This window comes from Hypanus sabinus, unplaced genomic scaffold (assembly GCF_030144855.1).
Source record: "Hypanus sabinus isolate sHypSab1 unplaced genomic scaffold, sHypSab1.hap1 scaffold_375, whole genome shotgun sequence".
Classification (NCBI taxonomy): domain Eukaryota; kingdom Metazoa; phylum Chordata; class Chondrichthyes; order Myliobatiformes; family Dasyatidae; genus Hypanus; species Hypanus sabinus.
The window spans coordinates 39,099-64,885 of NW_026781268.1; the positions used below are offsets into that span (position 1 = coordinate 39,099).

The window sequence follows — 25,787 nt, forward strand, 5'->3', positions numbered from 1 at the left end:
ATTCTGATGTTCTGAAGTGTTTCTGTCTCTACTTGTTTCCACAGTCACCCGCCCAGTCCCCGCATTTCACTCATGGGCAGAAGGCGCTGACAATGTTAATCCCATTGCTGTCGCAGCAGGCAGCGCTCCATACTGGAGCCGAGATGCTGCCTTTGACTGAAATCCTCTCCGCTGTCTCGATATCCCGTAATAATTGCGAATCGAAATGTCTGCACACGAGGACACCGGGCTACACTGCATCCGTGGGAGCCAGCCGACCTTCTGTTCTGTCCGTATGAATCGACTGTGAATTGCCTGACTGGGTGATGGAACAACGCGAATGGCTCATTTATGTTAGAAATATGAGCAGAGGGAACCGCCGATGTGGATTTCATTTCATTCCTGTGATGCTCAGGCCAGTGACGTTGGTATATCATACCCATTCCTTACTGCGGCCAGGAAGCGTTTAACCAGCTGTCATCTGTCATCTGGTTTGGGAATTCCCCCAGATTGAACCCATTTACAAAACTCGCGGAGAGTTCTTTGTCACGCCGATATTGCACACCGTCAGCGGGTTCATATGTTCTGGGTCCAATTTCCACCATTTGTAGGAGAGAAAAAACATAAGTTGATGTCTAATCATAATATTCTGCTCTATTGCCCAGACAGGTCAGTAATTTCTCTGCTCCTTTCTCTCTCCCTTGCAGTTAACCTGGTGGCGATTGTTATCCTGTCCCGAGGAAAGTGCGGTCTCTCCAAATGCATCACTCGCTACCTGCTGGGAATGGCAGCGGCCGATCTCCTGGTCGTTATCTCTGACCCTCTGCTGAAGTGGACTGTACTGATATACTTTCCGTCTTCCTTCCTCTATTGGACTCCCATTTGCAGGGTTGTTCGTTGCCTGCTTTTAGCAAGCACCGGGGTCTCTGTCTGGCTGACAGTCGCGTTCACCTGTGACAGATTTGTGGCCATTTGTTGTGAAAAGCTGAAAACAAAATATTGCACCGAAAGAACGGGGGCTGTGGTTATCGGGACAGTGAGTGTTCTGGGCTGTTTAGAAAGTGTCACTTTCTACTTTACATTGGAGCCTTTGGTGATAATTGATGGAGTTTTCGATGGCTGTGTGACCAAAGAGAGTTTCTATACGTCTCCCTCGTGGGCCGCACTTCGCATGATACATCGCGTTTTCATGCCTTGTCTCCCGTTTGTTCTGATTTTATTGTTCAATGCTCTGACAGTCAGACGGATTTTGTCCGCAAATAAAGTCCGGATGGGGCTCCGGGGCCGCAGCAACGGGAAGAATGAGAAGGACCTGGAGACGGAGAACCGAAGGAAATCGGTGGTTTTACTATTCAGTATAACCGGTAGTTTCATATTTCTGTGGTTAACTCTGCTGGTTTTTGACATCTACGTACTGATTGCAAACATCACTCGTTACTCGGACACGGATCCGATTTATATCGCAGAATCCACGGCGACGATGCTGCAGATCCTCAGCTCCTGCACCAACACATGTATTTACGCCGTGACACAGAGCAAGTTCAGAGAGGAGCTGAAGAACGCGGTGAAATACCCGCTGAAACTGTTAACCAAATTCCTTAAATCATAGAGCGACTTGTTGGTTTCTGCCGGAGATTTCAGTCAAACACCATGTTTCCTCCAAAATCTATCCACTTGCCGATATGTGGAACCACGGGTAACAACTGAGCGCTCTGAAATACGCATGCGTTTTGTGATGATATATTTCACTAACTGTTTACCCCGTACGGGTGAAATGTGTCCTTCATCAAATGTGTAATATGTAGCGGTCACCTCAGCTGTAATTCACCCCGATGGAGGGTTTATAGTCAGGCCCCGCCGGTTTTATTTTAATAATCTCCGTTACATATGACAGCGTTTTACTCTGGGTTGGTCCAGTTCGGAAGAATCCTTTCCCTTTTCTCCATTCTCTCCGTTGTTTCTGATTCAGCCTTTTCAGTGACGCTCACGGTGTTTTACTCCCAATACCTCTCACGTCGTCCTCGCTCACTCCTTCCCCCACGCCGGTGAGGGGAACGTGATCAGACTGAAACATAGCGGAGTCGTGTGTGTGTGTGTGTGTGTGTGTGTGTGTGTGTGTGTGTGTGTGTGTGTGTGTGTGTGTGTGTGTGTGTGTGTGTGTGTGTGTGTGCGCGCGCGTGTGTGTGTGTGTGTGTGTGTGTGTGTGTGTGTGTGTGTGTGTGTGTGTGTGTGTGTATATAAGTGTGTTTCTTTACTTTTCCAACTCTTTTTCCATCTCCGAACTGCTCCGCTTTGTCCTTTCCTATCTGCCTCTTTATCTCCATTCACATTCTGGGTCCCGTGAAAATCTGTTTCCTCTGTTCCCTATTTCTCTCTGTCCGCACGTCCGGTCTCGTTCTGAACAGAATTTAATCTCATTGCAGACTAGTGAGTTTCACCGTGAGGGAGACGTGATCGGGCTGAAATATAGCCTGTGTGCATTATTTTCCTTCTTTTTCAACTCCATCTCCATCTTCGACCTGCTCCCTCGTTGTCCACGCATATCTCCGGCTTTACCCTTGTTCACATCCCGAGGCCCCGTCACAGTCTGTTTCTTTCCCTCTGTTTCCCTCTGTTCTCTGTTTCTCTGTGGCCACAACTTCCGTCCGGTTGCTGAGTAAAGCAAATCTCACTGCAGGAACATATATTTATATTGATCATCAATGTACGCTGAAAATTAATCAACTTCCGGAGCCACGGGAAAAAAGCTATGTGTTTATTTTTTTCTCTCTCCAACTAACTAAGCTCTACCTGGAAGTTTTATCGATGTATGAAAAATTAAAGAATGATACTGGAAATCCGAATCAAAATTACTTTCAAGGATGTTGTACCGCTTCACAGGTGAGAGTACAACTTTTAATGATGCTTTGATGTTGTTTTATCTGAACTTGATTTCCTTCCTTTTTCAGGACTCCAGGTTATTGCTCTTGCTGTTCCTGCTCAAAGCTCCCAGATTTCTGTTTCCTGGTCAAACAGTGTTGTCAACCAGTTTTTCACTGTCAAGTCGGAGTTCTTGCTCCCATGTGCAGCTTCCCCACCTGAAAGGGACTGAATACGCCTACCCGAAGGTTTTAACTGGATTCCACTCAATGACCAAACAGCTTTCCTTCTTTTTCCTTTTTTATTTTTATTTTCGCAAGCGTGGCAGTTAATAATTATTAGTCAGTAGTCATAAATAACCAGCGGTAAGTCAGTCATTAGTCTAGTCAAGGATAGTCATAAGTCATAAGGCAGTGGCAGTAGCATTAGCATTAGGATCAGGTGAAAAACTGGCTGCCTGTCGAACTTCGGAGACATTTCGGACCTGCACCTCCGTTTCTCTACTGGATCGTTATGATCCCAAACTGGGTGAACCCTTTTGAAGGTCCGCGAGCTCTTCTTAAGCCTTGCGCCGTTTTCAAGAAGTGCCTGTGTGCGATGATCCCGATGGCGGAGTTCACCCAAACGCAGTGACAGCCGTGCTCCTCTCCCTGAAACAGTCTCAACAATTATTTAAAGTTCGGCATTTTACCGCGGGATGTGACGCTGCTCTCGGACTGCCACTGTGACGCTGCGGGGTCCGCCCAAATGTTCTGGGCAGAAACCGCCCTCAGGCAGAAGGTTCCGTCCTCTCTGCGAGTGAATTCTTGCTCTTCCTTGATACTTTCCTGAAACTCAAGTTTGACTTGACAATCATGCACATTTGGTGGAGATGGCCGAGAGAATCTCTTGCCAAAGACTGAGCAGGTGATCGGCCTCTACCCAGTGTGAACTCGCTGGTGCCTCAGTAGATTAGATGACAGCGTGAATCCTTTCCCACAGTCTGAGCAGGTGAACGGCCGCTCCCCAGTGTGAACTGACTGGTGTGCCAATAGTTTGGACGACTGTGTGAATCCCTTCCCACAGACTGAGCAGGTGAATGGCCGCTCCCCAGTGTGAACTCGCTTGTGGTTTTGTAGATCAGATGACTGAGTGAATCCCCTCCCACATTCTGAGCAGGTGAATGGCTTCTCCCCAGTGTGAACTCGCTGGTGTCTCTGTAAGGTGGATGAATGACTGAATCCTTTCCCACATTCTGAGCAGGTGAATGGCCTCTCCCCAGTGTGAAATCGTTGGTGACTGTGTAGGGTGGATGAATGACTGAATCCCTTCCCACAGTCCGAGCAGATGAACGGCCTCTCCCCAGTGTGAACTCGCTGGTGTTTTTGTAGATCAGATGACTGACTGAATCCCTTCCCACATTCAGAGCAGGTGAATGGCCACACCCCTGTGTGTACTCGCTGGTGTGCCTTTAGTGTGGATGAGCAAGTGAATCCCTTCCCACAGTCTGAGCAGGTGAACGGCCTCTCACCAGTGTGAACACGCTGATGTACCTTCAGTTTAGATGAGCAAGTGAATCCCTTCCCACAGTCTGAGCAGGCGAACAGCCGCTGCCCGGTGTGAACTCCCTGGAGAGCCATTAGGCCAGATGACTGAGTGAATCCTTCCCCACAAATTCAACAGATGACCAGCCTCTGCCCAGTGTGAACTGCCTGCTGTGTCCACAGGTGGGAAGACCGACTGAACCCCTTCCCGCACACAGAATAGATGAATGGCCTTGCCCAGTATGTAGTTTCAGTTGAGGTGACTGAGTGAATCCATTCCCACAGTCTGAGCAGGTGAACGGTCTCTCCCCTGTGTAAAGTGACGGACGTGCCAGTTGGTCAGATGACCGAGTGAATCCCTCCCCACAGTCAGAGCAGGAAGGATGGCGGATTGAATCACTTGCTCCTTAAATATCTAGACAGAGACAGCACAACTGGTGTGTTGTGTTTGAATTCCCATAGACAAATTCCTTGTCGATTTTAACCTGTGAAAAGAGTTAAAAATCCATCAGTGGGTGAAGGACAACATTTGAGATGAGATCACTTGAGTTGCCAAAGTGTGATCCGACATCACACTGTTACAGTGAAGTTCACCACATTGGAAAGCGAAATCACCTTCTAACTGGGCACAGTACTGGTATCTGGGACGACCCTCAAACCCTCTGATGCTCTATAAGAATGGGGCACTTATGCCATCTCCAATCTGTGACTTGGCTGTGTTTGACTCTGTCCATTTGAATTAGTCCCTCTTCCCACTGAGCTGAAAGGGTGTCTGTCCCCACAGTAACAGAAACCCTCTCACTTAAATAGCATTTGTTGGCGTGTAGCTAGGGTTTTCCTTTATGTAATGTTAATATACAGTGCCATAGTTTCAATGCCATGTCAATATCTCCTGACCTGGCTGGTGGCGTAGTGGCATCAGTGCCAGACTTCAGGACGAAAGGTCCCGAGTTTGAATCTAGCCGGCTCCCCTGCACGCTTTCCATCCGTGCTGGGTTACGAGCTGGTGATCTCTTTGGAAACTCACCCGGCAGAAGTTTCCCCTCATGTTCCCCTGAACGTTTCACCTTTCACCCTTAACCCATAGCCTCTGATTATAGTCACACCCCATCTCAGTGGAGAAAGCCAGCTTGCTTTTACCCTATCTCTAACCCTCATAATTGTAGTATACCTCCATCAAATCTCCCCTCAATCTTCCACATTCCAAGGAATAAAGTCCTGGCCTGTTCAATCTCTCCTTATAACACAAGTCCTCCAGACCTGGCAACATCCTTGTGATGACAAGGAAGGGGTGAGGGGGAATTGAGAGTGAGGGAGAGAGGGAGCAAGAAGGGAGGGCTGGAGTAATCTCGGGATTACTGACTGTGCCACGCGGCAGTGACAGTAGTAATGGAATGAGGTGGAGGATAAATGTGTGGCTGAAAGATTGGAGCAGGGGGCAGGGATTCAAGTTTCTTGATCATTGGGACCTCTTTTGGGGCAGGAGTAATCTGTACAAAAATGATGGGTTACACTTGAAACCTAGGGGGATCAATATCCTGGCGGGAGATCTGTGAAGGCTACTGGGAGACTTTAAACTAGAATGGTTGGGGGGTGGGAATCAAATTGAAGAGACTAGGAGAGAAGTGGTTAGTTCACAAATAGAGAAAGCTTGTAGACAGTGTGAGGAAATCTAGGAATAATGGTGCATATTTCCCTGAAGGTGGAATCTCATGTGGTGAAGAAAGCTTTTGGTATGCTGGCCTTTATAAATCAGAGCATTGAGTATTGGAGTTGGGATGTGATGTTAAAATTGTAGAAGGCATTAGCGAGGCCAGATTTTGGAGTTTTGTATACAGTTCTGGTCATGAAATTATAGGAAAGATGTCAATAGAGTACAGAGGAGATTTACCAGAATGTTACCTGGGTTTCAGCACCCAAGTTACAGAGAAAGATTGAACAAGTTAGGTCTTCATTATTTGGAGCGTAGAAGGTTGTGGGGGGACTTGATAGAGGTATTTAAAATTATGAGGGGATAGACAGAGTTGACGTGGACAGGTTTTTTCCATTGAGAGTAGGGGAGATTCAAATAAGAGGACATGAGTTGAGAGTTAAGGGGCAAAAGATTAGGGGGCAACACGAGGGGTAACTTCTTTACTCAGAGAGTGGTAACTGTGTGGAACGAGCTTCCAGTGGAAGTGGTAGAGACAGGTTCGATTTTGTCATTTAAAAAAAAATTGTATAGGTATATGTACAGGAAAGGAATGGAGGGTTATGGGGTGAGTGCAGGTAAGTGGAATGAGGTGAGAGTAAGCGTTCGGCATGGACTAGAAGGGCCGAGATGGCTTGTTTCCGTGCTGTAATTGTTATATGGTTTTACCGGGTACGATTCTGGTCTCCATATCCGACAGCGGGGAGTTTTTACACATACGGGGACCAACTGCAGCTCAACCCTAGCTGATGCGGGTGTTTCTCCTGTTCAGGTGGCGGTGAGGAAGGGGTTAATCTCAGGTTTGTGTAAATCCAGGGCCGGGTACAGTGGGAAAGGGCCGGGACCAAGCCGGACAGCTGGAGGCTCCAGGCTCGCCAGTCTTGCATCCCTGGTTTTAGTTTTGCACTGTGTCGGGATCACGGGATCAGTTTGTTGTGGTTCCCCAAGCTGGGAGGGTGGACGTGGGTGAAGGGGGCCTGTCTATGTGTCGGTGTGGGGTGAATGGTCAGAAGGGTGTGGGTGTGCGGAGGGTGATCGGGGTACTGTGGGTTATCGGAAGTAACATGACTTGGGTGGATGGACAAGGGGTAAATTACGTTGTCAACGAAGGTGGATCTGGTCCAATGAATCAGACAGCTCAGCTCGCATGTCCTTTCAGGAGTCCACAATTCTCTCATCATCTTAATCACGGACTAATCTTCCTGTTAACATTGAGTTTGTTACAGAGCCCCAGGGTCTGGGAATGGCTGGGTGGTAGGAATCAGAGGGTGATGGTGAGAGACTGTTTCTTAGACTCGAGTCCTGTGCTTAGTGACGTTCCCTGGGGTTACGCCCATTGCTACTTGTCATCTATGTCAATAATTTGGTTGAGAAAGTACAGGGTATGGGGAGAGAGTTTGCAGCAAGTTCAAACAAATACTGTTTTTGAAAGAGAGTCAGTATAAACACTCCCCTCTCTTTCTCTCTCCCCACTCAGAACTGACCAAAAGGTACATCAGAGGATGCAAGACCTTGAACTGAGTGACCACTGTGAGGGAATGGGAGTGGTTTCAAAGGGCCGGGCTGCTGGAAGCACATTACCAGACCTGGAGTGATTGGAACTGGGTCTGACAGAGGCATAACTGGTTCTTCTGGGCACATTCAGGCTCACTCCAACTATTTCCTACCTTCCTTTGTACAGGTATGTAATGTCTAAAGGACCAGTGTTTGAGTAAATGAGACTCACCAGACTTTCTCCTGACTGAATCACCGGAATCTCCGAGTCAGATTGGTTTCTCTCCAGTTGATGCTCTCAATCCTCGGGCTGGTTCACTTGTTGTTGTTCCCTCCTCTTACAGTCGTGGTTTGCCTCCAGTTGGGGTTTTTCTTCAAGTAAATCTCTCACCACAGGTCTAACTTTAACCAGAGAGACAATGGAGCACGTTAATAATGAAAAGGAGAACTAAACATTTCTGCGTAATGTTACTAAGAACAAAACTCACTGAGATTTAAACACTGAAGGCAGATTTAACGATCTCAGTGAACAATATTTTATTGCCCCTCACATATCAAAGAATGATATGGGATAAGAAGGAGCCATCATTCAATCATGGTAAGACATAAGACACAGGAACAGAATTAGGTGAAGCTACTTAGCAATCATGAGTATATTAATCTCTGTCATAAATATACTCAAACGGCAGCCTCAATCAACCTCTGTGGCAACAAATTCCACAGATCAGACACCTTTTAGCCAAAAAAATTTTCTCATCTCAGTTTTAAGGAGAAGCATCTTTATTCTGAGACAGTGCTGTCAGATCGCAGACTCTCCATCCCTCTGAACTCCATTGAGCACAGGTCCAAACCCTTCAAATGCTCCACCGATCATTCCTGGGATTACTTATGTAAACCTTGTTAGCAATACTCACTCAACACCTCACAAGCCCAAACAGCTCGATTGCTGGGTCGATTTTACCTGGATCAAAATCTGTTACATCCCAGGACCAAACCTCACAATCACACAGCTGAATCTGCCACTCACCGACCCTGAGAGTCTCACACATTGTCCCCACATCTCACACTGGGTAGTGCAATCCGGGATTTCCCCACAACCAATGTCCAGCTGCCCGAAATTTCTGCTTCATTGCAGGACGATCATCCAGCCCGATCTGTAGAAGCTCAAACCAAAGTCAAAGCCAAAACACCAACAGTTCCATTTGCCTGGAATGCCGATCACAGGATTAGAGCCGAAACACCAACTCTCCCAGTACTCTTTGCTGCAGTGTGTCTGCCCGTCACTGTTCATAAACTAGCACCTCCACACCAATGCACAACAGAACTGGGACCTGATGACCCTCCGGCATTCCAGCTAACAATAACCGATTCTGGAAATGACTCAGCGAGGCCAAAGGTACAAAAGAACACTTCACAATGAAGACAAGGGTTGGAAGAAAGTTTGCTGATATATAACATTGAGGAGGTGGGATACAAGGCGGACTGAGGATGACCCAGATGGTTGGTGTACATCACTGAAGCGGGGTTGGGGGGTGTGAGGAGACTGGACAGAGGTTGAACAAGATGAACAGATGGAACCAGGTGGGAGAAGGGATCAAGGACGATCACTGATGGTCCTCCAGCAACACATAGGTACTGAATGAATAGTACATACTATTGTCCAAAAGATTATAAAATGACAGAATTAGCAAAAATAACAAGACCTTTGCCAGATATACTGTGGCCCTCACCAAATTTTTATCTACACACCATAGAGAGTTTCCCATCCGGACACTTCACGCTTTGCATGGTAACTGCTCCGCCCGTGACTGTGAGGAACAGCTGAGACCTTTGGATCCAGATCAGCACATCACAGAAACCATCCTCCCCCCTAGACTTCCCAGTCCCTCGGTAAAGCAGGCAGTAAAATCAAAGATCCCCACAATCTGGGACCCACCCCAGTCCGGCAGAAGACACAACAGCCATAAGGCTCCAGGACAAATGTGAGGAGCCTCAGGAAACGAGGCGAGTTCGGGGGAAGTTAACGGGACTCAGTGGCCAACATCAGATTTCCCCAACACAACATGGAGGATGCATGACCACCCACCTGGAGATTGTGAACATGCACAAAGAGATCGTTACATCTATGGTTAAATGGGAGGGGCAAATGGGATCACGTGACCGGTGGGGTCTAACACCCCAGACGTAGACTCCAGCTTCCCAGCACTCAGTGGAAATAAACAGACGCCCCTCACATCTCCTCTCACCTTAACTGTGTCAGATATTTCAAACCCCCAGGAAAAAACATACCCTCTGTCCACTCTATCTATTCCTCTCGTAATCTGATAAAAGTCCATCCAGTCTCACCCCAGCCTGCGCCGCTTTGGAGAAAACAACACAAGTTTGTCCAGCCTCTTGTTATAGCTCATGCCCTCTAATCCAGTCAGTATCCTGGTAAAACTGTTCTGCACCCTCTCCAAAGCCCCGACATCCTTCCGAGAATGGGGGCGACCAGAACTGCATGAAACACTCCAGATGTGGTCTAAATAGTTTAACAAAGCTGCAACACAACTTCCCGACTTTTGAACTCAGTGCTTCAACTAATAAAGACAACCATGCCATTTGCTTCTTAACCACCCGATCAATCTGTGCTGTCTCTTTCAGGGAGCGATGAACTTGGAGTCTAAGATCCCTCTGATCATCGACACTGTTCAGGGTTTTACATTTAACACTGTACTGTCTCATACATTCAGGGGTGCAGTGCTACCAGAGCTCACCGGAGAGCCGCTCCGACACCTCTGTAAAACAGTCAAAATAAACAAGCGGGGAATTTAACAACCCCGGATATTAAATAGAGGGAAATTTACAGAAGCGGGGGTTGGGAAGTAGGGGTGTTGGCTGGTGGGGAAAAATACCACTAATAACATTAGGATATTTGATCGTTTTTGGTGAAATCCTGGAGCTGTGACTGTTTTTAATTTAGGTATTTGTGAAATTCCTTCTCGCTCGACCCGTTGTCCATGAAGCTGGAAAATACCTGTACACAAATGCGAGCATTTTTCCGCTCTTTCCAATGGGTACCATTGGATTCCAGGAAGGAGCTATAATAAGCACGGAATGAACATCGAAACCTATGTTTAAGAGTGGAAAATAATGAAAGAAAAATTCAGTGCTCGCTCATCTTCTTCCTGATTTTGATCAGATACACAAGCTAATCATTCAAAATCCCCTTCAACACCTGGATAAATTTAATTTTGTTTTGGAAGCCAAATGGAAAAAAAATTCTAGGCTACAAGCTAGTTTTACGTCATTTCATATCATTAGTAGCTGATTAACTCCTTGGCCTCGCTCCACCAACTGTAGTTGATTGAAAAGAGGCTCTTTTTCTCTTTGCGTTGATAGGAAAAAAGAGTAATTTAGTGAGGAAATGAACGAGATGAAATGCATTTCCAAACCTCCTAAATGGTTGCTCTCCTCCCGTTAACATTTGTCACTTCCAAAATACAATGTTTTATATACGTATAGTTGCGATAATAATTTATGTAAAGATTCAAGCTTCTTTAACTTTTTATATATTTAAACACTAAACTGGATGTATAAAGGTCGAACCATGTAACACCAGACGTGTGAGGATATTTTGTGTATCGACACTCACAGGTACACTTCAATATATTGCGAAAGGGATGGAGCAGTGGACCCAGAGTGAAGTGATAAGCAGGTGAGAGGACGTACAAAGACAGAGGGGATGAGAGGGAGTGGGACGGAGGGGTGTGAGGTAAATTTGTTCACCGGAAGGGGAAATCGATATCCATGCCATCAGGGTGGGTGGGGGCACCCAGACGGAATACAAGTTGCTGATCCCGCACCCTGAGGGTGGCCTCATCTTGGCAAGGGATGGGATGACACGTCGGAACGGGAATGGGAATCGGAATTGAAATGTTTGGACACCGGGAAGTCCCGCTCGGAGTGGATGGTTGAAAGATTAATTTATTATCAAAGCAGGAATTCATAAATAACACTGAGTTTTTTTCCTTTTCCGAGAACCACGAAACAAAGAAAACGTTAGTCGTTCAGAGAAAAAAAAATGAAACTCCCTCCCCACCCCCCCGCATCAAAAGGACGGCATCCCAATCATCAACCCCCAAAACCCACCCCTCCCCCCCGCACAAAAGGGAAGAAAAATATCGACACCCGTTAAAAACGTTCCTACCCGACACAACTGCGGAGGAGCCGGTGTCACCAGTGTCGAGGCGGCCGCATCGGGAGCAGCGGACACAACCGGCGACCCCGGAAGATTCACAGGTGAATTGTCGCCTCACCTGGAAGGATGTTTGGACAACGGAAAGAGTTCGGCCGTCCGGCCCTGTCACTGTGACACCCCGAACTCCACATCAAATCCGTCCAAACGAATCTGGGCGAACTTTAATGACCAATAAATATAATTCCTCTCAGCGATCAGCTGTCTGAATGATCCCCTGACTCTGAGAGGAAGGGGTATCTATGGTCCACACTGTCAGGGTGTTGAGTTTACCAGGAGACAAAGACTGCAGGGACGAGAGGTTTTCTGTTGACTAATACACTGTGTGTGGATCCCGCTGGCAATTCTGGTGTTGTGACCCGAATCGAGACAAACACCACGCTGCCCACTCCACCAACAACACGGCACAGCCGTACACATAACAGGGGACTTTACATCCCACAACACTGGATTCAGTGATGAAACCCCTGATTAATGTTGTCGTCTCACCGAAAAGTCCATTAACTCTAACCCTGCAATATGGTGTAAAATCCCGCTCCCCATATTAACACGGGTTATACAGACCAAACAGCAAACTGCCGGAGGAACTCAGTGGGTCGGACAGCATCTGTGGAGGGAGATGGACCGTAAACATTTCGGGCCGAGACCCTCCCTCTGGACTGAGAGTGGAGGGGAAATAGAGAAAAGAGGTGAGGGGTAGGGATGGGGCATGAGCTGGGGAGTGAGAGGTGGATTCAGGTGAGGGGGGAGGTGGAAGGTGAAAATAGTGACAGGGGTGGGAGCTCAATGGTTGGGGCAACACGGAGCTGCAGAAGATGGAAATTAATTCCATAAACAATGAGGTTAGAGAGTATTTGTTATAGAGAGTGCAATGAAGATCCACTTGACTGATCCCTGGAGAGGTGGGGTCATAACCTGAAGAAAGATCAAATGTGGTAACTCTAAATGTCATTTAGAGAATCGAGGACTGAGAGGTGAACACATTGAAATGCAGAACATCATTACCGGTTGAACCAGTGATCCCAGTCTCTGAAAAAGGGGATGGGAATCGAGCCAGTGACTCTGTGACCTGGGGGTGGAGGGAAAGGGATCGGGGTAGATATGGTGTGGAAAAGTAGACATGTATCTGGTGTAAATATGGAATAATGTGGGGAATGCGGCGGATGGGTCGGGCAGCATGTTAGGGCCGAGGAGCAGAGTCACCAGTTCAGGAGGGAGACCCTCCACCCGTCACCTGATCCCGTTTCCTGTTCACGTTTTTCTGCAGATCTGCAGCATTTGCGGGTCACTGCTCGACGTGTACATGCAGCTTCACCTTTGTCCCTTTCAGAGAACGCAGTGAGATCCGGATCAAATAGCTCCACACAATTAAATTAGATTATTACATTTACACAATTAGAATAGCTTATTACATTTTTTTTATATATTTTTGTACTATATATATATATATATATATATATATATACTTACTTTGTCACAATTGTTAAGATCTTTTGTTAATTAGTTTCTACTGCTACCGCAGAGACAACGAATTTCTTGGCATATGCCGGTGCTATTAAACTTGATTCTGATATTGATATGGGAGACCCACCGCCGGTCACCTGATCCCAGTTACTGTAGATCGTAATGTGAGATTGAAGCATTTTCCATATATTTGCTTTCCACAGAAATGACAACTGGTCAGTTTCCTTCTGTGGTTCCGGAGCAGAAGCTCAGTCTGTCTAATATTTCCACACAATTAAAGTGGTGTATTTGTTTATTATCATCACGTACTGAGCTACAGTGAAAATCTTGCCTGATGTACCATCCACACAGATCGATACATTACAACAGTACATTGAGCTCATAGACAACAAAAAAAATAACTGTAACAAAGTATTATGGCTGCAGAGAAAGTGCAGTGCAGATAGACATATGGTGCAGGGTCACGTCGAGTTACATTGTGAGGCCGAGTCCATTTTATCATTCATTTGGCTTATAACTGCAGATAGGAAGCCATCCTTCAGCCTGGTGTTACGCACTTTAAGGCTTTTGTATCTCTTCCCCGATTGGGGAGCGGGTTTGCAGGAAGAATGTACAGGTAATGAGGTTCTTTGTGTACATGGCCTGCTTTTCCGAGGGAGGGGAAGTGTAGGGAGAGTCCATGGAGTGGAGGCTTGTTTCTCTGATGTTCTCTGCTCTCCAAAGTTCTCTGCAGTTCCTTGCAGTCATGGGCAGAGCAGTAGCCATACAAAGGCATGAAGTATCGACAAGGAGCTCAGAGACCTCGGCCTTCACCCTGCCTTGTGTAGCTGGATCCTGGACTTCCTGTCAGATCACCAGCAGGTGGTAAGAGTGGGCTTCATCTCCTCTGTCTCTCTGACCCTCAGCACACATACCCCACAGGGTTGTCACTTTGGCCCTCTCCTTTACTCTCTGTGCACCCATGACTTGTGTTGCCACCCACAGCTCCAATCTGCTAATTAAATTTGCTGAGAATACTACATTGATTGGCCTAAACTCAAATAATATCTTTCAATCGATCAAATGCCCCTGACAAGGTTCAGTCCAAACAAACTTTTCACCCTTCTTCAGGAGATTAGTCAGAGGAAGAGCGAGAGCAGCAAAGTTCTTACAGAACTTACGATAATATCCATCCATTCCCAGAAACCTTCTAAGAGCCTTCTTACCAATCAGAGATATGCTCTTCCCAAGTGTCACTCCCTGTGACTAAGTCATCAATATAGGCATCTGTGTGTTCTAACCCTCGAATTTCAAAATTAATCATTCTCTGGGATGTTCCTGGAGCATTTTTCTTTCCAAAAAGCAAAACATTGTATTCATACAACCTAGCTGGTGTCGCAAAGGCAGAAATTTCTCTATGTCTGTCCGTCAATGGAACACACCAATACCCTGTCAACAGATCAATCTTTGTAAGAAATTAGCTATTCCAACTTTATCGATGCAATCATCTATCCTAGCGATAGGATAGGCATCTGTTTTTGTTACTTCATTTACCTTCCCATAATCTGTGCCCCTGAGACCTACTGAATCTGTTTCCACGCTTACAACAATTGCTCAGCCAATTTACATTCTCTACGTTCATGCGATATGGGTGTTGTTTAATCGGTTTGGCTTGACCAATATCTGCATCATGTAATGAGACCGTGGTTTGCTTGCGAACATCGCAAAAGAAATCTTTAAACTTCAGAATTAATTCCTTCAGCTGTTGTTGCTTTGGCTGCAGATGAGCCAACTTGTTATCAATATTTTCTGGAACAACGGAGTTCATTAGCCTAACTGGGACCACGTTTGGCTTGTGAAAAGTCTCAGACGAGTCAATTGTTTCAAGCTCAGTGTTACCAGATTCATATGTTTTGACAACAACACTCACAGATGGTGCCTGATTGTCAAAACAAGGCTTTATCATATTTATGTGTGCCAGGTGTGTTAGTTTACGTAGGTTGTGTGTTGTAATAACATAATTCACATCATTAAATTGAGAGACTATTTCATACGGTCTATTGAATTTCACCTGAAGTGGATTCGTCAACATAAGGCAAGCACCTTATCTCACACCTGGTATTTTCTTTCACAACCCTGCTTATCAAACCAACACTTCATTTTGTTTTGAGAAATCTTTAAGTTTTGTCTCGCTAGACCACAGAATTGGTGTAGTTTATTTTTTGAAATTTAAAACATAGTCTAACAAGTTAACATGTACATCCCCATCAATCCACCGCTCCTTTTACAAGGTCAAAGGTCACCTCACTCTGCGTCCAAATACGAGTTCAAATGGAGTAAAGCCCAATGATTCCCGAACCGACTCTCTTACTGCGAACAAAAGCAAATGTATTCCTTCATCCTAGTCGTTTCCATTTTCAACACAGTATGTCTTAATCATTGTTTTGTGGGTAGAGTGAAATCTTTCTAAATCCACTTGTGATTCCGGATGGTATGTAGACGATGTAATTTGTTTTGCTCCCAGTTCATAAACTACCTGCTGGAATAACCCAGATGTAAAATTACTTCCTTGATCAGACTGGATTTCTTGAGGCAAATCAAATAAAGTAAAAAAAAACTCAGTAAGAGCCTTCGACACAGTTTTATCTTTAATATTTCTGAGCAGTATTGTCTCTGGGAATCTGGACGCAGTACACATAATAGTTAGCAGATACTGATGGCCAGCTTTAGTCTTTGGCAATGGGCCAACATAATTCTCTATAACTTTAGAAAAGGGTTCACAGAATGCAGGTATAGACCACAGTGGGGCCACTGGGGTGACCTGATGAGGTTTAGCCAAAACTTGACAAGTGTGACAAATCCCAGCATTAATTTCTGGTTTACCCTGGTCATCCCTGCTACTCTTTTCGAAACTCTTATTCAGGGTAACCATACGCTTATGAGTTGAAGCAAACTGATCTGCTAATCTAGCAGACTCCTGCATAGTGGCAGCAGCATTTCCATCTAAATATGTCTTTATGTCATCAGGGACACTCTTATTGAATTCTTCAGTTAAAACCAACTCGTTCAAGCTGTTAAAATCATCATTTACATTTTTATATGTGCACCAGCGGGCAATACACACAAATTACTCATAAGCAAATTTCATATAAGTCTGGTTCACAGGTTTCTTCAAATTTCTAAACTTTTGCCTTTATGCTTCTGGGACCAACTCATAAGCTTTGAGCACAGCCTGCTTCACTAGGTCATAATGTGTGGTGCGTGGCCAGCTGGTTAGGGTGTTGAACTAGTGATCTGAAGGTCATGTTTTCGAGCCTCAGCCGAGGCAGTGTGAGTGTTTTTGAGCAAAGCACTGAACCACACACTGCTCCTGCACGTTTATAGCCCAGTGGCGATGATTGGTGCAGTATAAAAAAAATCAGCTGCTTCATCAACTGGCAAAGCAGTATAGGCATGCTAAGCCTTTCCCTTTATCACACTTTATGAGACAATTTTCTGTCTGTTTTTCTGCCTCTCTAGCCTCAAACTGCCTCTGCCTTTCCGCAGCCTCAATCTTTAATTTTTCTCACTTGTACTGGAGCTCAAGCTCACGAGGTTCACTTCCAGGAAACACCTCCAACTCCTCCACTTTAAACACACCCTCAGATACATAATGTTCAGCTATCACCCTCTGCATCTGTGCCCTCCTCATTGTCAATTTCACCTTAACAAGTTTTAACCTTTCAGCAATACTCAACAACTCAACCCTTCTGGCGTCCTCTAATGCCTCAGAGGTTGGCGCTTCCTGACATCGATCAACATCCATTGCTGCAAATTTCCCAAACAGAAATAAATCAAAAGAGTTTTCCCCAATGAAATTGATAATTAATCAATCCTCAAATTTGATCATAACCCAGATGCAGGAGAACCGTAACGCTTCAGAAACGAACCAGCAGCAACAGACTACTACTGGAGTCTGTTTTTGATGTGAAAACCACAATGCTTATTAGTATCCACTTATAATATAGTAACTTAAGCAAGTTAAACGAAAATTAACAGTGTTATGTGTATATATGTGTGTAAATTTAACTCCCAAACTATTGAGCTCAGGGGAAACAAGGCTTGGAGTCCTGAGATTGTAAAGTATGAAAGTTCAGTTTATCCACAAAATAGGTGATGGGAGAGATATTTGTAATTTAGGGTAAATGTCAAGAGAAGGCAGTTATGTCGAACAGCAAGGGAGATGAGGCTGCGTGCAGAGCTATGGTGGAAATCTTTGTCAGATGGTACGAGCAGAATCATCTGCAGCTTAATGTGAAAAAGACTAAGGAGCTGGTGGTGGACCTGAGGAGGGCTAAGGCACCGGTGACCCCTGTTTCCATCCAAGGCATCAGTGTGGGCATGGTGGAGGATTAAAAATATCTGCGGATACGAATTGACAATAAACTGGACTGCTCAGAGAACACTCAGGCTGTTAACAAGAAGGGTCAGAGCCATCTCTATTTCCTGAGGAGACTGAGGTCCTTTGACATCTGCCGGACGATGGTGAGGATGTTCTACGAGGCTGTGGTGACCAGTGCTATCATGTTTGCTGTTGTGTGCTGGGAAAGAAGGTTGAGGGTAGCAGACACCAACAGAATCAACAAACTCATTCGTAAGGGCAGTGATGTTGTGGGGGTGGAACTGGACACTCTGACAGTGATGTCAGAAAAGAGAATGCTGTCCAAGTTGCATGCCATCTTAGACAATGACTCCCATCCGCTCCATAAAGTACTGGTTAGGCACAGGAATACATTCAGCCAGAGACTCATTCCACCGAGATGTAACACTGAGCATCACAGGAAGGCATTCCTGCCTGTGGCCATCAAACTTTTCAAATCTTCCCTCGGAGTGTCAGACACCCTGAGCCAATATGCTGGTCCTGGACTTATTTCCACTTGCAAAGATTAACTTATTATTATTTAATTATTGATGGTTTCATATTGCTATATTTCTACACTACCTTGGATGGTGCGGCTGTAACGAAACCCAATTTTCCTCAGGATCAATAAAGTACGTCTGTCTGTCTGTCTGTTCTGCAGGTTCCACAGTGTTAAAATGAGAGAACAGTTGCTGTAGATTTTATCCATCATCTTTACAAATCTACATACGAATTATCACCGAATGTGACTTGTCATGAGGGGTATCATCTTCAAATGAATGACCACATCACACACAGGCAAGGGTTAACACATAAGTGGTCTAAACAGGATATCCCAAATCAGATCCACTCCTATGGGTTAAATGAGGTGACAACCACACATTCGATGTACGGCGAATGGATAATTAACCCACCCTTGTGGGCATAGGAATGTTCTAAACAGTGACCTTTGGCCACTATTTCCCTGGTTTCAATCCTTTCATTTTTCATCCGTCTCCGTCTGACTCTGAGTGTCTGTGTCCTCGGTTAAAACGAAACAAGCTGCGAGCGATGTAAACAAGCTGCAAGTCAGACTTCTTAATTTCTCTCTCTTAAAATGACAGTCCACAGCAAACGAAACCTAGGGATTCATAACAACGGCCACTCCCCACTATGAATTGACGTGTTCCAGTAGTTGGGATGACTGAGTGAATCCCTTCCCACACTCTGAGCAGGTGAACGGCCTCTCTCCAGTGTGAACTCGCTGATAACTCAGTAGGGTGGATAGATCAGTGAATCTCTTCCCACAGACTGAGCACGTGAACGGCTTCTCCCCAGTGTGAACTCGATGATGTCTCTGTAGATTGGATAACTGAGTGAATCTCTTCCCACATTCTGAACAGTTAAACGGCTTCTCCCCAGTGTGAATTCGCTGATGCTTCCGTAGGGTGGATGTATCAGTGAATCTCTTCCCACATTCTGAGCAGGTGAACGGCTTCTTCCCAGTGTGAACTCGCTGATGACAAAGTAGGGCGGATGAATCAGTGAATCTCTTCCCACATTCTGAGCAGGTGAACGGCTTCTCCCCAGTGTGAACTCGCTGGTGTCTCTGTAGGTGGGATGACTGAGTGAATCCCTTCCCACAGACTGAGCAGGTGAATGGCTTCTCCCCAGTGTGAACTCGCTGATGATTCCGTAGGGTGGATGAATCAGTGAATCTCTTCCCACATTCTGAGCAGATGAACGGCTTCTCCCCAGTGTGAACTCGCTGATGACTCAGTAGGGTGGATGGATCAGTGAATCGCTTCCCACAGACTGTGCAGATGAACGGCTTCTCCCCAGTATGAACTCGATGATGTCTCTGTAGATTGGATGACTGAGTAAATCCCTTCCCACAGACTGAGCAGGTGAACGGCTTCTCCCCAATGTGAACTTGCTGGTGTGCCAGTAGGTGGGATGACCGAGTGAATCCCTTCCCACACTCTGAGCAGGTGAACGGCCTCTCTCCAGTGTGAACTCGCTGATGCCTCAGTAGGGTGGATAGATCAGTGAATCTCTTCCCACAGACTGAGCATGTGAAAGGCTTCTCCCCAGTGTGAACTCGATGATGTCTCTGTAGATTGAATAACTGAGTGAATCTCTTCCCACATTCTGAGCAGGTAAACGGCTTCTCCCCAGTGTGAACTCGCTGATGCTTCCGTAGGGTGGATGAATCAGTGAATCTCTTCCCACATTCTGAGCAGGTGAACGGTTTCTCCCCAGTGTGAAATCGCTGATGCTTCTGTAGTGCGGATGAATCAGTGAATCTTTTCCCACATTCTGAGCAGGTAAACGGCTTCTCCCCAGTGTGAACTCGCTGGTGTCTCTGTAAGTGGGTTGACTGAGTGAATCCCTTCCCACAGACTGAGCAGGTGAACGGCTTTTCCCCAGTGTGAACTCGCTGATGACTCTGTAGGGTGGATGAATAAGTGAATCTCTTCCCACATTCTGAGCAGGTGAACGGCTTCTCCCCAGTGTGAACTCGCTGATGACTCTGTAGGGTGGATGAATAAGTGAATCTCTTCCCACATTCTGAGCAGGTGAACGGCCCCTCCCCGGTGTAAACTCGCTGATGACTCTGTAGGTGGGATGACTGAGTGAATCTCTTCCCACAGACTGAGCAGCTGAATGGCTTCTCCCCAGTGTGAACTCGCTGATGTACCAGTAAGGTGGATGACTTAGTGAATCCCTTCCCACATTCTGCACAGGTGAAAGGCCTCTCTCCAGTGTGAACTCGCTGGTGACTCTGTAGGGTGGATGGCTGAGTGAATCCCTTCCCACAGACTGGGCAGGTGAATGGCTTCTCCCCAATGTGAACACGCTGGTGAGCCATTAGGTCAGATGACAGAGTGAATCCTTTCCCAGATGTTCAGCAGATGACCAGCCTCTGCCCAGTGTGAACTGACTGGTGTGTCCACAGGTGGGAAGACCGACTGAACGCCTTCTCACACACAGAACAGGTGAATGGCCTTGCCCAGTGTGAAATTACTGATGTACCTTCAATTGTGATAACCGACTGAATCCATTCCCACTGTCTGAACGGGTGAACAGCCTTTCTCCTGTGTAAAATGACGGGTTGCCAGTTGGTCAAATGACCGAATAAATCCCTCCCCACAGTTGAGCAGGAAGGATGGTCGATTGAATCCCTTGCTCCTTAAATATCTAGACAGAGACAACAAAACTGGTGTGCCGTGTTTGAACTTCCTGGAGACAAATTCCTTCTTGTTTTTAACCTGTAAAAAGATTTACAAAATCCATCAATGGGTGTAGGACAACATTTCAGATGAGATTACTTCAGTTACCAAGGTTTGACCTGGTATCGCACTGTTTCAGTGAGGTTCTACCCAAGTTGGACAGAGAAATCATCTCCTGACTGGGCAGAGTGCTGGTATCTGGAATGACCATCAATTCTTTGATGCTCTTCCTGTTTCTATAAGAATGGGGCATTTCTGTCATCTCCAATTTGTACCTTGGTGGAGTTAGACTCTCTCCATTGGTATTATTCCCTGTTCCTGCTGAGCTGCATGGGTGCCTGGCCCCACAGTAACAAAACCAGTCTCATGCAATTAGTCTTTCTTGATGTGCATCTAGGATTTTCTTTTATGTATTATTAACGTAAAGTGCCACAGTTTTAATGCCATATTAAAAATTCCTGTTGAGGTGAGTGGTTGGTCCGCACAACTGTTAAAAAGACAGAGTGAATTTTTGTAATATTTCACATTCTTGTAGAAAATTACAACACAGAAACAGGCCCTTTGGGCCATCTAGTCTGTGCTAAACTATTTAAACTGCCCACTCCCATACCCCTACCATCCAGGTACCTACATGAACCTCTGAAATGTTGAAATTGAGCTCGCATGCACCACTTGAGCTGGCTGCTCATTCCACACCCCGATGACTGTCTGTGTGAAGAAGTTTCCCCTCATATTCCCCTTAACATTTCACCTTTCACCCTTAACCCATGGCCTCTGGTTGTACTCCCACCCCATCTCAGTGGTAAAAGCCAGCTTGCATTTACACTATCTATGCCCCTCTATCACAATCAAATCTCCCCTCAATCTCCTACAGTCCAAGGAATAAAGTCCTGACCTGTTCAATCTTTCCTTATAACCCAAGTACTCCAGACCTGGCAACATCCTTGTGAATTTTCTCTGAACTCTTTCAAAGTCCTTACATCTTTCCTGTAGGTTGGTGACCAAAACTGTACTCAGTACTCCAAATTAGGCCTCACCAATGTTTTCTACAAGTCAACATAACATTCATCTATTGTTGTCAGTACTTTTGTTCATGAAGGCCATTGGGCTAAAATCTTCCCTTCCATCTCTATCTAACTGTGATACCACTTTCAGTGAATTAAGGACTTTCTTCTACAACAGGTCCCTTTCTTCTACAACACTCCTCCGTGCCCGACCAGTCACTGTGAAAGACCTCCCTCGGTAGGTCAGACCAAAGTGCAACAACTCACACTTGTCTGCATTAAATTCCTTTTTCCATTTCTCAAACCATTTTGCCAGCTGGTCCAGATCGCACTGCAAGTTTAAATGCTTTTTTGGCATTGACTAGATGGGACAAATAGCCTGTTTCTTTACTGAACTTCTCCATGTTTATATGGCAGAGAAGCTGGCCAAACTTGTTTGGAAGGGAAAGGGTAGGAGTGACAATTGAGCAGCAGTGGCTGGAGTTTCTGGAGCAATTTGGGACCTGAGTGATTCCACAGAAGTGGAAGCATCAGAAAGACAGGAGGACAGAACTGTGGCTAAAATGAGAAGCCAGAGCCAACATAAATGTCAAAGAGAGGGCAAACAAAAGAACAAATATTCGGAAGCTTTGAGAAACCAAAAGACAACAAAAAAATTCAGATGAGCTCAGTGCGTGGAATTATGACTTGTAGTCATTAATGGGTCTCGGTAGCACCCAACAGTCTGAGGCATTTAGTGGAATAATATATACGAGGCTTCAATTTCTCTTCAAAACCAAGGTTCCCTGGACCAGTTACCTTTCAACTTTCATTTTGGCAGGCACATACAAACTCTGCATCCTCAAAAATTCACATCTGAAGACCTCCCACTTACAGGTACTCCTTTGCCAGGAAACAACCTGTCCCAAACCACACTTGTCTGATCCTTTCTGATACCATCAAAATTGACCTTTCTCCATTTTAGAATCTCATCCCGTGGTCCAGACCTCTCTTTTTCCATATTTACTTTGAATCTCATGGCATTATGATCACTAATTTCTGTCACCAGCCCTGATCATTTCCTAACAGCTTATTGCACACTTCTACATCAGGAATTCTACGTATTGATTAAGGGCACATATGACAAACTCTACCTCATCTAGTCCTTTACAGTTTAGGAGTCCCAGTCAATATGTGGAAAGTTAAAATCACTTACTGAATCAACCTTTTTGTTTATTGGCATGGTCTGCAATCTCTCTACAAATTTGTTCCTCTAAATCCCTGAGACTGTTGGCTGCAACCAAGTCCCAATATTGGTTACAATATCATAATTCCCTGTCCTGAGCTCATCTGGCTTTCCTACGATGCTTCTTGCATTGTGATATACACAGCTCAGCACATTCATTGCACCAGGCTCAACCATCTAACTGCTGAATCTATCTATGATCTGAACATCTGACTGGTGTCAAGGAAACAAACCCTCCATCATTGTCACAAAAACAAAGGAGCTGATTGTGGACGACAGGAAGAATGGAGACAGGATAACCCCTGTTGACATCAATGGATCTGGGGTTAAGAAGGTGAACAGCTTTAAGTTCCTCGGCATAAACATCACAAAGCACCTTACATTGTCTGTGCATACCGGCTGTGTTATGAAAAGAGCACAGCAGTACCTCTGTCACCACAGATAGTTGAAGAAGTTGGAGATGGGGACCAAAATTCTGAGGACTTTCTACAGGGAAACAATTGAGAGCACCCTGACTGGCTGCATCTCTGCCTGATATGGGAACTGTACTTTCCTTAATTGCAGGAAACCTCAGAGAGTGTTGCGGACAGCCCAGCACATCCGTAGTGGTGAACTTTCCACTATTCAGTACATTTACACAGACAGGTGTATAAAAAGGGCCCAAAGGAAATCAGGGACCAAATTCACCAAAACCACAATCTGTTCCTGCTGCCACCATCCAGGAAATGGTACCACAGCAAAAGGAGCAACAGGCTCCACCAGGTCATCAGACTGATTAATTCATGCTGATACAATTGCATTTCGATGTTATATTGACTGTCCTGTGTACAAACGATCTATCATAAATTACCATAAATTGCACATTGCACATTTAGATGGAGACATAACATAAAGATTTCTACTCCTCATGTTTATGAAGTATGTATCTAATAAAGTCAATTCAATTCAATTCACCCTCTCCATTATCTGTTTGGTCATTCTGGCTCCCATTCCCCTTACAGCTTATTTTAACCACATCACCCGCTTCACCCTCACTAGCACTAGCATGCCTTACCACTTGGATATCAGTCCCCTCTTGTTCTGTTCCCCTAACTAATGAATCCCCTATCACCCCTTTGACTGTCAGGTAATCCCCTTCACCACCAGTTTCTAAAGTGGTCTACCTTTTGTTGTGTTTGATGGGCACAAGAGTTCTCCGCAATGGCTATTTAACCTCATTCCCCTTCCTGACTCTCTCCCAGTTTCCTGTGTCCTGCTCCTTGGGTGTAACTCACCTCTCTTCATGTCATATCTATCACCCTCTCCAACTCCCAGATGATCCGGAATTTATCCATTTCAGGTTCCATCTCCTTAACGTACAGGGTGCACATCTTGTAGGTGAGGACATCAGGGACACTGGAGGTCTCACCACCTTCCCACCAATGTCCCCTCTAATTTGTAATGACCACTGTGCACTCAAATCCTGTACTGTGCACTATTTTTAACTCGGTGACATGTGCACAGTAAATTTTATACAGAGAGGTAATTGTTTTCACAGCTAGCAAATCACTGTTGATAAGTACTTTGATCTCCCCTGGGTTTGATCGAGTTCATCTGCACTCTCACACAACCTATGTAGTAGGCCTGTAACGGGTAATGAAGGATTTTCTCACCAAAGCTTTTGCATATTGCCCATATGTGGTTTGCTTGCTAAATTATGCTTTAAAAAGTCAGATTTGCAAATATTACTCCACTTCTTCCCACTTACAAATTCTCCAGCACCTCTTGCATTGCCACAATACACACAGGTAACACCAGTTTCTATATTGGGCATAAAGATTTCCCCTGAACCCTCCTGACGAATTAAGGGTATATAAAAAATTCATTTTGAACCTGTGTAACCTCTGGGTAAAAGAATAATTTGGAATGAATAGGAATTTTGAACTGGTGAACTCCGTCTTCAGCGTTTAGCTAAGACAGACTCATTACCCGTTCTCTGTGGCTTGCAGAGAGACACATTGAGAGCTGATAAGATTATACATTGTATCCTTGTTGTGAGTATCCTTGGAGGAGGACTCACTGATAGGGACAGGAATGAACATCTGTTTGTAATTAAGTCAGGGCCTTGCAAAGGGAATAACTGATAAGGACTGGACAGTCCACCCATCTATAATTAAAACCAAACTCTGTTATCTAAGTAATTAAGTTTTGCATCAACACACTTAGTGTGTGTGCCAGTTCAAATAACATCTTGCAATATTAATGTATGGGATGTACTATTTATAAATATATGGCTGTAACCCAAGTCATTCGACTTGTCAGAAGGTGGCAGTGCTCCCCTTTGACAACTGGGTCTCAAAACTCCTGCAGGCATTTGAATGCACAATAAACCATGGCGTCGATAAGAAGCTGGTCTCCTGAGTTTTATTCAGATTCAACTTTAACATTTGGCATCATGAACAGCATCCCAATATAGGTAGTGCCAAGCAGACGGGCTGAGTAAGCATCTGGACCACTCCGGGGACTGCGGAGACCGAAAGGAAGCCCAATGGGTATTTGTCACTCACCGTTAGTTCCTTTGGACGTACGGTGCCTCACTCAAGGCTGATCACATAACTTGACAGGATCAGGAAAGAATTTGTTGGGAGATTTGTATAAGGTAGGCAAAATTTTACTAAGTGGCCAGGAGGCAGACATGCCAGGTAAATTCATCCATTAAGCAGGAGGTGCCAGCCGGGTACAT

At 45.4% G+C, this 25,787-nt stretch overlaps 1 protein-coding gene across 1 annotated transcript; it reads right to left on the bottom strand.

Annotated features, from left to right (window-relative positions):
• Positions 1 to 3,159: 3,159 nt before the first annotated feature.
• LOC132388660 (zinc finger protein 850-like) lies at positions 3,160 to 23,399 on the bottom strand. Its single transcript, XM_059961037.1, has 2 exons — positions 18,787 to 23,399; positions 3,160 to 4,370 (listed from the first exon to the last, which is right to left on the bottom strand). Exons 1-2 carry the CDS (start codon positions 20,473 to 20,475, stop codon positions 3,756 to 3,758), a joined length of 2,304 nt encoding a protein of 767 aa, XP_059817020.1. The 5' UTR covers positions 20,476 to 23,399; the 3' UTR covers positions 3,160 to 3,755.
• Between the last annotated feature and the right edge of the window lie 2,388 nt (positions 23,400 to 25,787).